We start from the raw sequence: 15865 nt of genomic DNA, 5'->3' as shown, positions 1-15865 counted from the left end.
GACGCTGACCGTTGGCGAGAGGGGGTTAACAGCGCATATACGCAATGTCTGTGCCCCCTTACTCGCAATGGGGAAACAGTGAACCGCAGTTCCTGAGTCCCCACCTGAAAACAAAAAAGAAAGGGAATAAAAAACGAACACGTCCCTATACTAGGAAAAAAAAAAAACAGAAGACCTGGACTGGAGAATCCAGCCCATGTCTACCTCCTTCAGACACTAAGCTTAAACTGACTAGCTCAGAGCCTGAAGGCGGATATATCCTGCTGGCAGGAGCTGACTTTTTTTATTACCATAGTGTCACACCTCCTAGAGACAGCAAGATACACCCACTGTCTGTGTCCCCCAATGGAGCCGATAGAGAAAGATGTCTTCTGTGAATCCTTAGATGTAACTGTATTCACTCATATGGTACAGTATCCAGGTCCTGTGTACAGCTGGTATCTACCTCTGTATGGTCACTTTATATAATCAGTTATATGCTATACAGATCTACCTGGCTGCCTACGTAGTTAGCTAACAACTTACATAGCTAGCTACCTATCTGGCTGCCTACCTATGTCACACTTTGCCTCATACATTTCGGACATAATGTAAGTAAATGGAGTCACAAATGGCCGAAACCCAGCTGTCGGCCCATCAAAATGCTCAGCACCAGGCCCATAACGCTCCTAATCCGGCCCTGTTGCCAGTACACTGACTACCTACACAATGCCACTGTCACCGCACTGAGGACTACAATTCCTATCATCAGGACATATTCTAGTACTATTTATCATCTAATGTGCCACCAGCTGTTGCAAAACTTCAACTCCCAGAATGCCCGGACAGCTTTTGGTCTAACTTAGTGTTTTCCAACAAGTGTGCATCCAGCTGTTGCAAAACTCCACCCTTTGCCTGTCATGACATGCTGGGAGGTGCAGTTTTTCAACAGCTGGTGGCACACTGGTTGGGAAACACTGATCTAGGGAGTAATATCATTTACCAGTACCCCTGATAAGTGACAACATGGCTGCCTATAAGAAGGCAATGCATGGATTACTTTTAGAGGCAATAAAGAAATGTCTCATACTTACGATTTTTTATGCGTTTCCTCACAAAGGCTTGAACGTAGTCAGGAATGACACAGATGAGGACCACAACTGCAACACAGGAATATTGGCATTAATTCAAGGATGCTAAACATTCGGTCAGAAAAGGGTTAAGAAGTGTAACTTTTTATAGAACATTATATATCATACTGTAAGTCATATCAGATTGCGTAAGTGTCCGGGATTAAAATGTAATATTCTAGGAAATAGGTTCTATCATCAACCATAATATACACTAGTACCCGGTGTTGCCCGATTTTCCTTTCTAAACTTTGTGGATGAGGAAAAGCAACAATGACGCTCTTGTCTCCATATCCTGACCTCTTGTCCAGTATTTATATACTGTCCTCATATCCTGACCTCATATCCCATCCTTATATCCTGTCCTCATATCCCGATCTCATATCCAGTCCTCATATCCCATCCTCATATCCTGTCCTTATATCCTGACCTCATATCCCATCCTTATATACCGACCTCCTATCCCGACCTCATATCCTGCCCTTATATCCTGACCTCATATACTGTTGTCATATCCCGACCTCATATCCCATCTTCATATCCAGTCCTCATATCCCGACCTCATATCCTGTCCTCATATCCCGACCTCATATCCCATCCTCATATTCTGATCTCATATCCCATCCTCATATCCCAACCTCATATCCTGATCTCATATCCTGTCCTCATATCCCGACCTCATATCCCATCCACATATCCCGTCCTCATATCCCGTCCTCATATCTCATCCTCATATTCTGACCTCCTATCCCATCCTCATATCCCGACCTCATATCCCATCCTCATATCTCATTCTGATATACCATTCTCATATCCCTACCTCATATCCCGTCCTCATATCCCGACCTCATATCCCGACCTCATATCCTGTCCTCATATCCCGTCCTCAGATTCCATCCCCTGCACTAACAATTCTCTGCACCTCCCGGACAGTTGGCAGGATGTTTAAGGGTAGGGTCACACAGAACGGATCCACAGTGTATTTTATGCTGCGGATCCACCGATGATGGACCCTACAGTGTGCCTCCAGCTGTTCATGCTCGTAGCGGCAATCTGCTCCTACAAGCAGACATTACACTTACTTTTCGCCAGACCGCACAGAGGCTTAAACGCATCCAGGATGTAGCACAGGAAGCCCATGAAGGACATGACCTTGAAGCAATTGTTTTTGGCTTCATCAAACAATTTGTTGCAGCGGTGGTACGGGCGTTCCAGCTCTTCGTTACAGACATCGCCAATTCTAGCGATGAACGACCACATGCGACGTAGTGTGCCTCCTATAGGAGAAAAAGTACATAGGCTGATGAGCAGGTGTAGTAAAGTATAGAGCAGGGTTGCCCAACCAGGGTGCCTCCAGCTGTTGCTAAACTACAACTCTCAGCATGCAACAGCTGGAGGCACCCTGGCTGGGAAACACTACTTTAGATGGTTTCTCCTGTTTCTGGCAATCCCTCTGTGGACTATGAATGCACCTTAATATATGGACGAATATTCGTCCTATGTTCTCAAAATTCTCATATTCGCTATATTCGTTCTCTTTTGTTTTTTTTCATGCGAAAATTCGTAATGAAATTTGCATAGTGCACATGCACGATTATATCTTTCACCTAAAAGAAGGGAGGGATCAGTGTCCAGTCTGGAAGTGCCGATGTTCTCATAAAAACAGAGATTTTTTATTTACTTACCGTAAAATCTCTTTCTTGGAGGATCCATTGGGAGACACAGACCGTGGGTGTATGCTGCTGTCTCTAGGAGGTGTGACACTATGGTAATAAAAAAGTCAGCTCCTCCCAGCAGGATATACCCGCCTCCTGGCCCTGAGCTAATCAGTTTTAGTTCCAGAGCAATAGGAGAGGACCAACAGGTCAAAGAAGACCCAAACTGTCCGAGAATCAGAAGAAAAAACAAAACTGAACACACCCTTGGACAGAGAACCGAAGAAAACCCCAAAAAAGGGTGGGAGCTGTGTCCCCCAATGGATCCTCCGAGAAAGAGATTTTACGGTAAGTAAATAAAAAATTTCCTTTTCTCTATCGGCTCCATTGGGGGACACAGACCGTGGGACGTACCAAAGCCGTCCCTTGGGCGGGCAGATAAGCAGTCAGGCAGACGGCCGTTCCACTGCCGCCTGCAACACTTTACGGCAGAGACTAGCATCAGCCAATGCGAAGGTATGAACCCGGTAGAACCTCGGGAAAGTGTGCAAAGAGAAATCTGCGAGGCCGAGGCTCTGTTCTGGAGAGCCCAGAATGCACCAACAGAACGGTAGAATGAGCCATAACCCTGAAGGGAGGAATCTTCCCTTTACAGCGATAGGCTTCCGAAAAGGCAGACCGAATCCACCGAGAAATGGCGGCCTTGGAAGCAGGTTGTCCCTTACGACGACCTTCCGTGAGGACGAAGAAGGAATCACACTGACGAAACGAAGAAGTAATAGAGAGATAGGACCTAACAGCCCGAACCACATCCAGTTTGTGGAGTAAATGCTCCTTAGGATGAGAAGGAGCGAGACAAAAAGACGGGAGGACAATGTCCCCGTCTCTCTTGGGGACCACAAAAAGATTGGAATAGAAACCCCGAAAACGTTCACCTGGAGGAACGGGAACGATAATCCCCTGGAGAAGCAAAATCTCAAAATTGCTCAAAATTGCTTCGCCAGAGAAGGAGACCGGGGAGGGAGGCGAATTCGATTCGGTAACCGTTGGACACCACGTCCCTGACCTAGGAGTCCTGAATGTGTGTGGTCCAGATGTCTCAAAAAAGTAAGGGACGACCTCCCACCCAAGAAAAAACTGCGGGTGGGGGCTTCACTTCATGTGGAAGTGGGTTTGCGGTTGCCTGATTTGGCTGCAAACCAGCCGGAACGGTTGGTGTCCGTCTTCCAAGACAGGCGCGCCCAGAACGAGGGGAGCCTTCTTGTCCCGCGAAGGCGCCTGCTCAGACCCCTTGCTGGGGCCAAGGGTCCGAAAGGACCGAAAGGAAGAGGACTCGCCTTATTTTGAGGCAACAAGGAACTCTTACGCCCCGTCACCTCAGAGATAATCTCGTCAAGGCGCTTGCCAAAAAGATGGCCACCCGTAAAAGGAAGCTCAGTGAGAGACCTTTAGGAAGCGGCATCCGCATTCCAAGCTTTAAGCCACATAGAACGACGGAGAGCCGCTAGGTGACCCACAGCAAAAGCAGAACAACGGGCTGACTGCATGGAAGCTGTGCACAGAAATTCCCCAGCTTTAGAGCATTGGAGAGCCAGAGCAGACAGATCCTCTGGGGGGGATCCCGCTAGGATACCCTGACGAAGTTTTAGGCACCACTCCGATAGGGCCTTGCACGCCCATGTCGAGGCGAAGATGGGAAGAAGCGAAGAGCCAGCTGCTTCAGAGGCAAACTTCGCTAAGGACTCCACCTTCTTGTCCGTGAAATCCTTGAAGGCAGCTGCATCTGCCAATGACAGTGTAGTAGCCTTAGAGATTTGGGAGATTGGTGGATCCACTGAAGGAGGGGAAACCACCTTAGTGACAAGATCCTTGTCAAATGGATAATGTTCTTGAATCGTCTTTATTCATGGGAACCTCTTGTCTGGATGTTTCCATGCAGATTCCAGAATGGCATCAAAGTCAGCGTGAGAGCTGAACCTTTGAGGTGCTGGCTTAGCACGATGAAAGGATACTTCAGGAGTTACATCCGAAGATCCTGGGTCCTCTTAAGTGAAAGGTGTCTCTTATGGCTGTAACCAATGAGTTCACCGTTTCAACTGTACCCGAGCGGTCCTCTGAGTCAGATGCCGATTCGGAAACCCCGTCAGCCAGTTCACCAGGAGAATGTGAACGAGTGGAGGCAGTCCTGGAGGGTGGTGACCCTGACTGGGTATGCGGCTCTGGCGTGGCAGAGCAGCGACTTCGAGAACGTCCTCTGGAGGAGCGACATTAGTGACCAGATGACAGGGGGGGGGGGCGGGACCCACGGGGGGAGCGCCCACACCTATCTGAAGACTCAATGGAAGAGTCGGACGAGGCACCCCTAGTACGCTTGTGAGAGCGTGAAGTATGTGGGGAAGAGGAGCGGGCCCCCAGAGAGGGCCGGCGCAGGGCAGACCCCTTCAAGGCGGACGCCACTTCCCGGGAGGCCTCAGCCACCGAACGGGAAACTTGAGTTAAGTCAGCCATATACTGGGTCAGAGAAGAAATCCAGGCTGGAAGGGCAGCTGAATCCACCAGAACCGAAAGGGCATCCGGGGGCAAAAGGGGGGGGGGGGAGCAGTGGAGGAGCAGTGGAGCAGGCAGAGCAAGTGGGCTCAGTAGAGCCAGGCATCTTAGATTACAGTGCTTACAGACAAAATAAGTCACCAAAATTCCAATTTTCTGTTTAGAGGGAGGAACAGCTCTGGGTACGGACATAATGAGAAAAAGATAGGAACTTTCTCATCCTAGTCTGTGTCCCCTGGCAGCTGCAGTGAGGAGAACTCGGCTCTGTGCAGCTAGAGTGTAAAACGGGCGAGCCAATAGCCAGAGAGGGGCATGCCTGAGGCAGAGGCACTAACTGATTGGCCCCTACTGAAATTCGCGCCCACAGCGCTGATTGGAGGCCACTTCGTGCCTCTAGGGAGCTCCGACAGCCCAGGGGGCGGAGCTATGAGAAGAGTGGAGAAGAAGCTGTAACGGCGCCCGCTCCTTGTCCCGAGCGCACATGTCAGCCGCATATAGCTCGGGGGGAAGTGAGCGGGCGGCCCAAACGCCGGTAGCAGCTGCCAGAGAAAACGAAAGTAAGCCGGCGCTCAGAGCGCCGGGCCAGAACGAGCGCCGCGGCTGTCAGCCGCATATAAGGTGTCGGGTCAGCCGCATATAAGGTGCCGCACAGTAAACACCCCACACACGCACAGTGAAGCAGTAAAAACACATTCACACAGTGTAAAAACCGAATGCATGCCCCCTAAGATGCCACTGCTCGCCCCAGAATAAAAGTCAAGCCCTAGTATAAGCCAGCCCCATAAACCTGAAAAGGTAGGACAAAAACTGAGGGTCTCCAGAGGTTGCAAGTCCGCACCTAAGGGAGAAAAGGGAAATGTACTTACCTCAGTCAGAAGAACTTACCTAATGGAGTCTTCCATGAAGTCTTCAGTCAGCTTTTTGTCGCCTGCATCACGCCTAGCTGCTATGCGTGAGCGAGGCGAGCAGGGAAATAGGGGGACCCGGACCCATGAGGTACCAACCCAGGCGCTGACCGTTGGCGAGGGGGGGGGGGGGGGACAGTGCATATACGCAATGTCTGTGCCCCCTTACTCGCAATGGGGAAACAGGGAACCGGAGTCCCTGAGTCCCCACCTGAAAACAAGAAAGAAAAAGGAATAAAAAAACTAACATGTCCCTATACTAGGAAAACAATAAATCAGAAGACCTAGTCTGGAGAATTCCAGACCATGTCCACCTCCTGCAAGACGCTAAGCTAAAACTGATTAGCTCAGGACCAGGAGGCGGGTATATGCTGCTGGGAGGAGCCGACTTTTTTTATTACCATAGTGTCACACCTCCTAGAGACAGCAGCATACACCCACAGTCTGTGTCCCCCAATGGAGCCGATAGAGAAATTTGCATTAAAAAACATGAATATTCATAATTACGAATATACATCACTATATTCCAAATATTCACGAAGTGCCGATATTCACGGTAAAAATTCATATTTTGAATATTCGCACTCAACACTACACACTGACCATCCCATGATAATAATAGGCCAATTACGGAAACAAGACTCTTCGACAGGGACATCTCCTATAAATTCTATTACCCTAATCCTGTCTCCTATTGAACCCCACTACAGACCAATCCCTCCCCTCCCAGTATTTCCCATTGTCCACCCCCTGCCAGGAGCCCTTACCAACATCTTTAGCGCGCTTTATCATATTTTTAAAGAAATTAATGATTCCTTCAGATCCCGAGCGGATACTACTCCCAATCTTCTCTAGGCTCTTCAGAGCACCTGGCAGAAAACAGAGAATAATAGCATCACATTCACACATAGATCTGATGGGACAATAACAACATTATTACTATATTATACCAATAATGGATATTGACTATAGAATCCAATTTTAACCAGAATTGCTTCAATGATTAACAAGAAATGCTTCTTCTCTTAAAGAGTACCTATCATCAAAAAATGTTTTGATATGTTAGAGCTGATTGTAAATAGAACAACTTTGTAATTAGATGTAAAAAAAATATATATATATATGCTTCCTTTTATGTGTTTTTTGTTTTGAAAATGTGGCCACTAGGGGTCTCCCTAGCCGCAAGTTTTTCATCGATTTCGGACTCACGCCGGCCTGGCAGTGAGTCAGAAATCGCAGTGCTGGCTGAGAACGTGACCAGCTCAGCCCAGCTCCCTGCCTGTCAATCAGACAGGCGGAAGCGCTGTGCTCACATGCAGGGCACTGAACACAGAGGATAAGCGGTGCTCTGAACACTGGGGACAAGCAGGCATCTGGGCAGTGAGGACAAGCGGCGCCCCGTACACTGAGGAAAAGCGGCGCCCCGTACACTGAGAACAAGCGGCGCCCCGTACACTGAGGACAAGCAGGGCTCTGCACACTGAGGACAAGCAGCGCTCCATTCACTGAGGACAAGCAGGACTCTGTACACTGAGGACAAGCAGCGCTCCATTCACTGAGGACAAGCAGGCATCTGGGCAGTGAGGACAACCGGCGCTCCATTCACTGAGGACAAGCAGGCATCTGGGCAGTGAGGACAAGCGGCGCCCCATTCACTGAGGACAAGCAGGCATCTGGGCAGTGAGGACAAGCGGCGCTCCATACACTGAGGACAAGCAGCGCTCCATTCACTGAGGACAAGCAGAGCTCCATTCACTGAGGACAAGCAGCATTCCATTCACTGAGGACAAGCAGCGCTCCATTCACTGAGGACAAGCAGCGCTCCATTCACTGAGGACAAGCAGCGCTCCATTCACTGAGGACAAGCAGTGCTCCTTTCACTGAGGACAAGCAGGCATCTGGGCAGTGAGGACAAGACACGCTCCATACACTGAGGACGAGCAGGCATCTGGGCAGTGAGGACAAGCGGCGCCCCGTACACTGAGGATAAGCAGGTACTATTCCCATCAAACCCTCACCCCCCCCTGAGTGAGGGCGGAAGCAGTCCCCCCCAGCAGGCTTCAGTGACACAGCGCCTGCTGGGGCACGCCCACATCCTCCTGCCGGGTGCTCACACTAAGTGAGCAAGAAGATAGGTAAGTTACAGAGCTTTTTAAAGGACAGGGAAGGTGTTAGATGTAGTTAGGGAACATAGCTTAAGTTAATGTAGAAAAGTTTATTTAGTATTTAAAAAAAAAGGGGGAAAAAAAGAAGTTGTGCAGCAGCTGACATTGACTGTCTTTAATAATGGACATTGGGATCGACTGACATCCATAACAAATATTTATAATCTATGTCCAGTCACTTTTATAGGAGATGTCTTCAATGATTGACAAGAAATGCTTCTTCTCTGAAAAAAGGAGATTTTTTAACACTTACCGTAAAATCTCTTTCTTGAAGGATCCATTGGGGGACACAGACCGTGGGTGTATGCTGCTATCTCTAGGAGGTATGACACTATCGCAGCAAAAAAGTTGGCTCCTCCCAGCAGGATATACCCAGCAGGATGTGCAAAGATGACCGGGTAGCCGCCTTGCAAATCTGCGAGGCCGAGGCTTTGTTCTGGAGAGCCCAGGATGCCCCAACAGAAACGGGTAGAATGAGCCACAACCCTGAAGGGAGGAATCTTCCCCCTACAACGAAGGCTTCCGAAATGGCAGACCGGATCCACCGAAAGTGGTAGCTTTGGAAGCAGGTTGTCCCTTACGACGACCTTCCGTAAGGACAAAAAGGGAATCGCACTGACGAAACAAAGAAGAGATAGAGAGGCAATACCTAACAGCCCAAACCACATCCAGTATGTGGAGTAAATCCTCCCTAGAATGAGAAGGAGCGCGGTAAAAGGACGGAAGAACAATGTCCTCATTGAGATGACAGGCCGAAACAACCTTAGGCAAAAAGGAAGGATCTGGCCGGAAGACAACCTTGTCCTGGTGAAGCACCAGAAACGGAGAACGGTAAGAGAGAGCTGCCAATTCAGACACTCTCCGAATGGAGGAGATAACAACAAGAAAACGCCACTTTCCAAGAAAAGAGGCGCAGGGACACCTCCCCAAGGGGTTCAAAAGGTTCACCTTGGAGTACCCCCAGAACCAGATTCAAGTCCCAAGGGGGAAAAGGTGACCGATAAGGAGGGGCAGCATGCACAACTCCTTGAAGGAAGGTCCGGACATGAGAATTAGAAGCCAGAGGACGCTGGAAAAGAATAGAAAGGGACGAAACCTGACCCTTAAGGGAACTGAGAGACAACCCCGGTTCCAATCCCGACTGCAAGAAAGAGAGAAGACGGGAAACCGAAAAGGTAACAGGACACAAGACCTGAGCTTCACACCAACTAAAATAAGACCGCCAGGTACGGCGGTAAATTTTTGCCGTGGAGGACTTATGAGCCTTGAGCATGGCGCGAATGACTTGGGAAGAGAAAAAACGCGGTCTCGACCACCACACCGTCAAAGCAGAGACGGTAATAGGGGTGGCACAGGAGACCTGAGATAGGAGGTCTGGAAGATAGGGAAGGCACAACGTTAAGTCGTTCAGGAGCCTGACCATGACGACGTACCACGCCCGCCGGGCCCAGGCTGGGCCACTAGAATGGCGGAAATGCCCCACTGAGAGTTTCCTCAAGACCCCGAAAAGAGAAGAAAGGAAGGAAACAGATAAGGTAGGGCAAAGCTCAACCACCAAATAGACAAGGTAGGGTAAGGCACGACCAAGAGAAAGGAACGCTTCGGTTGGGTTGGGACAAGCAGAGGTCCACGCCTGGAGCGCCCCAGGGGTTGCAGATTACAGCCAACACCCCTGGATGTAGGGACCAGTGCCATGGACGACTGAGGACCGGCCGAGAAGGTCACATCCCAGGGACGGCCAAACTGAAGATAACTGAGATGGCCGGAAACCTGAATTCCGCCCAGGAGGGAAATTCCCAAGAAGCAAGCTAAGAAAGAATTGCCCTAGGCCCCAAAATGTTGGAGAAAAAGCTTCTCGGGGGGCCAAGACCCCAGATGGTCCCTGAAAACACCTCCCCAGCCGGACAGACTGGCAGGGATGGACAGGAAGGAACACCCCCGAAAAAAATGAGGGGGAAAACGAAGCCACCATAGAAGGGACCAACAAGACTGAGCCGAGAGACAATGGAGACCTTTCACACCGGAAGAAAATCATTAGTTGAAGAGGTCGGTGATGAAACTGGCAAATGGCACGGCCTCCAATCGACCCACGACATCCATGCAAAAGCGAATGGAAACTGGAGCAGGGAGCTGAAGGCATCAGACTCTTGAAAAGAGTCGGCGGAGTCGAGAGCGGGCCGAGACCGCATCGAACTGGAGCCCCAGGAGAGCGTTTGGGCTTGTCCCAAATGACCATCCAACCGAAGTGAGACAAGGTCTGGAGGTTGAGACTAAGACTCTCCAGGATCTGGGTCCTGGCTGGAGCTCAGATCAGGAGGTAGTCCAAATAAAACTACCCTGGCGGAGTTGGAAGACCATACTAAAAGGGCCTTTGACACCCAGGCAGAAGCAAAATCAAAGGCAGAGATTGCCAAAATATCCACCTTCACGTCCGCTGGATTCTTGAAGGTAGCCGCATTAGCCAACGGCCGCGAAGGCGCCTTAGAGGGAGACCGGCGGATTTGGATCCACAGTTGGAGAGAAGGTCCACCGAGCAATGAGGTCCTTGGCGAAGGGATACCGCACTTGAACCTTCTTCATGTCCTGAAACTTCTTGTCAGGGTGACACCAGGCGGATACCAGCAGGGCGTAAAATTCAGCTTGAGAGCTGGAAGTCTTTGGTGGCGGTCGGGCACAAAGAAAGGAGAAAAATACTCACCTCAGTCAGAAGAACTTACCTCATGAAGTCTTCCTATGAAGTCTTCAGCCAGTTTTTATCACCTGCATCACGCCTGGCTGCTATGCGCGAGCGAGGCGAGCAGGGAATAGGGGGACCCGGACCCATGAGGTACCAACCCAGGGCTGACTGTTGGCGAGGGGGGGTGAACAGCGCATATACGCAATGTCTGTGCCCCCTTACTCGCAATGGGGAAACAGGGAACCGGAGTCCCTGAGTCCCCACCTGAAAACAGGAAAGAAAAAAGGAATGAAAAACTAACACATTCCCTAACTAGGAAAATAATAAAACATAAGACCTGGTCTGGAGAAATCCAGACCATGTCCACCTCCTGCAAGACACTAAGCTTAAACTGATTACCTCAGGGCCTGGAGGCGGGTATATCCTGCTGGGAGGAGCCGACTTCTCTTGTTGCCATAGTGTCATACCTCCTAGAGACAGCAGCATACACCCACGGTCTGTGTCCCCCAATGGAGCCGATAGAGAAAAGAGGTTATGCAGCAGCTGCACTGCACATTATACAGTTCTGTACCGTATCTCTGCTCTTCTGCAGCAGCCCCCTACTGTACGCTATTGTTATAGAACAGTGTTTTTCCAGCCAGGGTGCCTCCAGCTGTTGCAAAATTACAGCTTCCAGCATGCCCAGGAATATTTGGAGTTGTAGTTTTGCAACAGCTGGAGGCACCCTGATTGGAAACCACTGTTACATACATTGTATTTACATGTTACTCACTCAATATGGGATTGGTGACCATTGATGACATTTCTTTGGTTTCATTTAGAACCAGTTGGGCCCCACACGCCATTGACTCCGTCGACCGTTTTCCGTTTTCTATTATGTTGGCGGTCGGCCCTTGCACGATCATGGCAAAGGCGAGAAAAAGGATGATGGTCTTTACCTCACCTGAAATAGATAGAGATTAGATACCACGATGGGCTGCAGTGCATAGTGCAGTGTTTCCCAACCGGTGAGCCTCCAGCTGTTGCAAAACCACCACTCCCAGCATGTACGGACAACCAACGGCTGTCCGAGCGTGCTGGGAGTTGTAGTTTTGCAACAGCTGGAGGAACCCTGGTTGGGAAACACTGGCATAGTGATAGACTGATAGAAAGAATTCGGTTGGAATTTAAAAGAGAACTATCGTGCAGAAAAATCTAGTTTTCGATCGCGGGGGTCCGACTGCTGGGACCCCCGCGATCTCCTTCACAGGACCCTGACTTTCCGCAGAAAGGGGCATGTTGACTCCCACACAAAGCGCCGGCCAACACGCCATCTCCATGTATCTCTGTTACAATAATAACTAAGCATGTAAACATGGGAATCATTTTAATCTTATTGACCCAAAGAATTAACATGTCAGTTTTACCATAAAGTGCAACGCGGAAAGACGAAACCCCGAGAAGTTGCAAAATTGCTTCGCCGTCCATTTTATGGTAAAATGAAAGTTGTAATTCCGAAGTATAATTGGTCTCACAAAAAATAAGCCCTCCTATGGGTCTTTAGATGGAACAATAAAAGAGTTAGGGTGCTTTCACACCACAATTTCAGCCTACGGCTGCTACATCTGGCTGGGGCAGGGGAAAACCGGGCGCTCTCGTACCCCAACCAGACCGGCGCTCACTTTAATGAGCCAACCAGAGTAAATTTTTGACCCATATCCGGTTTAATGACCGGACCTGAAACTGTAGTTTACTACAGTTATAGGTCCGGTCACAAAACCGGATACGGGTCAAAAAATTAGCCGACTGGAGTCACCGTTTGACTCTGGTTGGCTCATTAAAGTGAATGGATTTCAGCGCCGGTCCGGCTGGGGTATGGGAGCGCCCGGTTTTCCCCTCCCCCAGCTGGATGCTGCAACCGTAGGCAGAAATCATGATGTGAAAGCATCCTTATTTGGGGAGATTTATGAGAACTTGTGCAGAGGAAAAGTTGCCCAGTTGCCCATAGCAACTAATCAGATCGCTATTTTCAGTTTTAAAAGACCTCTGAACCATAAAAGAATATGAGTGGTTGCTATGGGCAACTGGTCAGCTTTTTTCTTTGCACTGGTTTTGATAAATCCCCCCCTATGTCTCTTAAAGGGGTACTGCAGCCCAAATTAACTTCACAAGATAAGTAGCTGATCAAGGGGGGAAGGGGGGGGGGGGGGTGGAGATGGGATTTTGGGGTCCGAGAGGTCTAAAAACCTGTGCAGAGGAAAAGTTGACCAGTCGCCCATAGCAAACAATCAAATCACTTCTTTTATGTTTTTTATGAAAGAAGCAATCTGATTGGTTGCTATGGGCAACTGGGCAACTTTACCTCCTCCATTAAAACAATATTATTAGCCACTTTTAAATAAAAACTATTGGTTGTGATATCCTTTTGAATTTTTATATAAAATGTATAATACTAGCATAAAAGCCTGTGTACAAAAGAATGAAATATTATAATCTAGAACAATGTTTCCCAACCAGTGTGCCTCCAGCTGGTGCAAAAACTAAAACTCCCAGCATGCCCAGACAGCCAAAGGCTGTCTGGGCATCCTGGGAGTTGTAGTTTTGCAACATTGGTTTGGAAACGCTGCCATAGAATGAAATCATAAAATTCAGTCTTCCTGCAGCCACCACTAGGGGGAGCTTTGGAACAGCTATAACGTGGTCGACCGGGTTTTTTGCCTACGGTCGGGAAACCGCATACGGCCGAAAAAGCAGCCGACCGGAGGCTGCGGTTAACTCCGGTCGGCTCATAGACATGCATTAAATACGGTTCCCGAATACGGCTGAGTGCGGGCGCCGCGATTAAGGCCCACCCCCTCCTCCCAGCCATATACGGGAACCGTAGTCCCAAATCGTAGTGTGAACCCAGCCTTACTTGAGAATATCTCCAGTAACATGAGCAGAATAGTAATCCTGACTTTCCTAGAAAACGCCATGCCGAGACTCAGGAAGGATGCGATGGCCAGGGTGGTGATGAGGCAGAACCATAGGTTGTAGTTTTTGATAAAAAGCACAATAAACGCATAGGCCATAGTGAGGAGAATGCCCACGCAGAGCCCTCCAAAGCTCCGCAGTAAGGCCTTCAGTGGTGTGTCCTTCCTGATTTTGGTCTTCACGAACCGATTGGCGACCATATAGTCATCGGCGCTGACTTCATCCACTTTTAGTTGTTCTTCTGGCGGGGGGCACAGCAGGGGCACACAGTCGCATTTGCATCTGCAACAGTTACACTTAGAGCATGCAGAGCCGCAGTCGCATTTCAAGCAGGAGAAACCGCGGCTGCACCAGCCGCACAGCCACTTCAATGGTCCTTCTCTGCTTCCCATCTTGGGGACGGCGGTTTACCGGTGTGATGTGAGATTTCCGAACCTGTGAGAAACTCGGACCGCTCCTCCCCTCCGCTCTGACCTCACAGGTGCACAGATGTGAGAAACAGGGACTGCTCCTCCCCTCTGATCTCCGCTCACAGGTGTGAGAAACAGTGACCGCTCCTCCCCTGCGTTCTCACCTCACAGGTGTGAGAAACAGGGACCACTCCTCCCCTCTGATCTCCCCTCACAGGTGTGAGAAACAGTGACCGCTCCTCCCCTCTGATCTCCCCTCACAGGTGTGAGAAACAGTGACCGCTCCTCCCCTCTGATCTCCCCTCACAGGTGTAAGAAACAGTGACCGCTCCTCCCCTCTGATCTCCCCTCACAGGTGTGAGAAACAGGGACCTCTCCTCCCCTCTGATCTCCCCTCACAGGTGTGAGAAACAGTGACCGCTCCTCCCCTCTGATCTCCCCTCGCAGGCGTGAGAAACAGTGATCGCTCCTCCCCTCTGATCTCCCCTCACAGGTGTGAGAAACAGTGACCGCTCCTCCCCTGCGCTCTCACCTCACAGGTGTGAGAAACAGTGACCGCTCCTCCCCTCTGATCTCCCCTCACAGGTGTAAGAAACAGTGACCGCTCCTCCCCTCTGATCTCCCCTCACAGGTGTGAGAAACAGTGACCGCTCCTCCCCTGCGCTCTCACCTCACAGGTGTGAGAAACTGACCGCTCCTCCCCTCAGCTCTCCCGCTTGTTTGCAGGAGAAAATTAAGCCACGCCCCTTAGGTTCGGAATTCTCACCTCACACCCCTTCAGTACCTCACACCCCTTCAGGATGGAGGACGCAGCTTGCATTACACAAGAAGACACAGCAGGGGGAGAGCGAGGACGTACACAGCTCCTCCCCTCCCCCTGCCCTGTCTCCACAGGACCTAATCTACCACGGGAGGTTGCAAGTTTGTACGGGGAAAACCCAGAGCGGGGGGAGGGGAGAGAAGACGTACGTGCACAGCTCCTCCTCACCTCCCCCTGCTTTGTCTTGGGAGGACATAACTATTCACGGTGAAGTCGCAAGTTTGCATGGTCAGCCACAGCAGGGGAGAGAGGACGTACAGGCGCTAATCTCAATCCCCATTCCCTCCTCGCTGATCTTCATGGTGCCAGCAGGTGAGTGAGAAGGGGTTAATTTAGTTTGGGTTCTGGAGGAGTGGCAGCGGCTTACTTTTTGGCCTGGGGGGTTATTTTCGGGTCTGGAGGAGTGGGGGGGTCTGGGTCTGGAGAAGCGATGGGGGGGGGAGGGGGGGGGCGGTGATTTAATGTCCGGAGACAGTGTATATGTATAATGTGTGTATGTATGGTGTATGCATGATGTGTGTGTATGTATGATGTGTGTGTTTATGTATGATGTGTGTGTATATATGGTGTGTGTATGATGTGTGTATGTACTGTATGTATGATGTGTGTGTATGTATGATGTCTG

The 15865-nt window shown here is 50.0% G+C and overlaps 1 protein-coding gene across 6 annotated transcripts in view; it reads right to left on the bottom strand.

Annotated features, from left to right (window-relative positions):
- The window catches only part of DCST2 (DC-STAMP domain containing 2), a 74357-nt gene that overhangs the window by 51941 nt on the left and 6551 nt on the right, over positions 1-15865 (bottom strand). The window contains exons 1-5 of one of the 6 annotated variants that reach the window (XM_056532119.1): positions 15091-15201; positions 11831-12001; positions 6984-7085; positions 2192-2386; positions 1074-1139 (exon numbers count right to left, since the gene is read on the bottom strand). In XM_056532119.1, the coding sequence (XP_056388094.1) occupies positions 1074-1139; positions 2192-2386; positions 6984-7085; positions 11831-11963 (496 nt within the window). In that variant the 5' untranslated portion in view covers positions 11964-12001; positions 15091-15201. Of the gene's footprint in view, positions 1-1073; positions 1140-2191; positions 2387-6983; positions 7086-11830; positions 12004-13951; positions 15202-15865 lie in introns of those variants that run through there. The other 5 variants (XM_056532118.1, XM_056532116.1, XM_056532120.1 and 2 more) reach the window with 5 other exon arrangements.

The sequence above is a fragment of the Hyla sarda genome, chromosome 7, assembly GCF_029499605.1.
Source record: "Hyla sarda isolate aHylSar1 chromosome 7, aHylSar1.hap1, whole genome shotgun sequence".
Classification (NCBI taxonomy): Eukaryota; Metazoa; Chordata; class Amphibia; order Anura; family Hylidae; genus Hyla; species Hyla sarda.
Note: the sequence above shows the minus strand (reverse complement) of the source record. Positions and strands in the feature narration are given on the sequence as shown.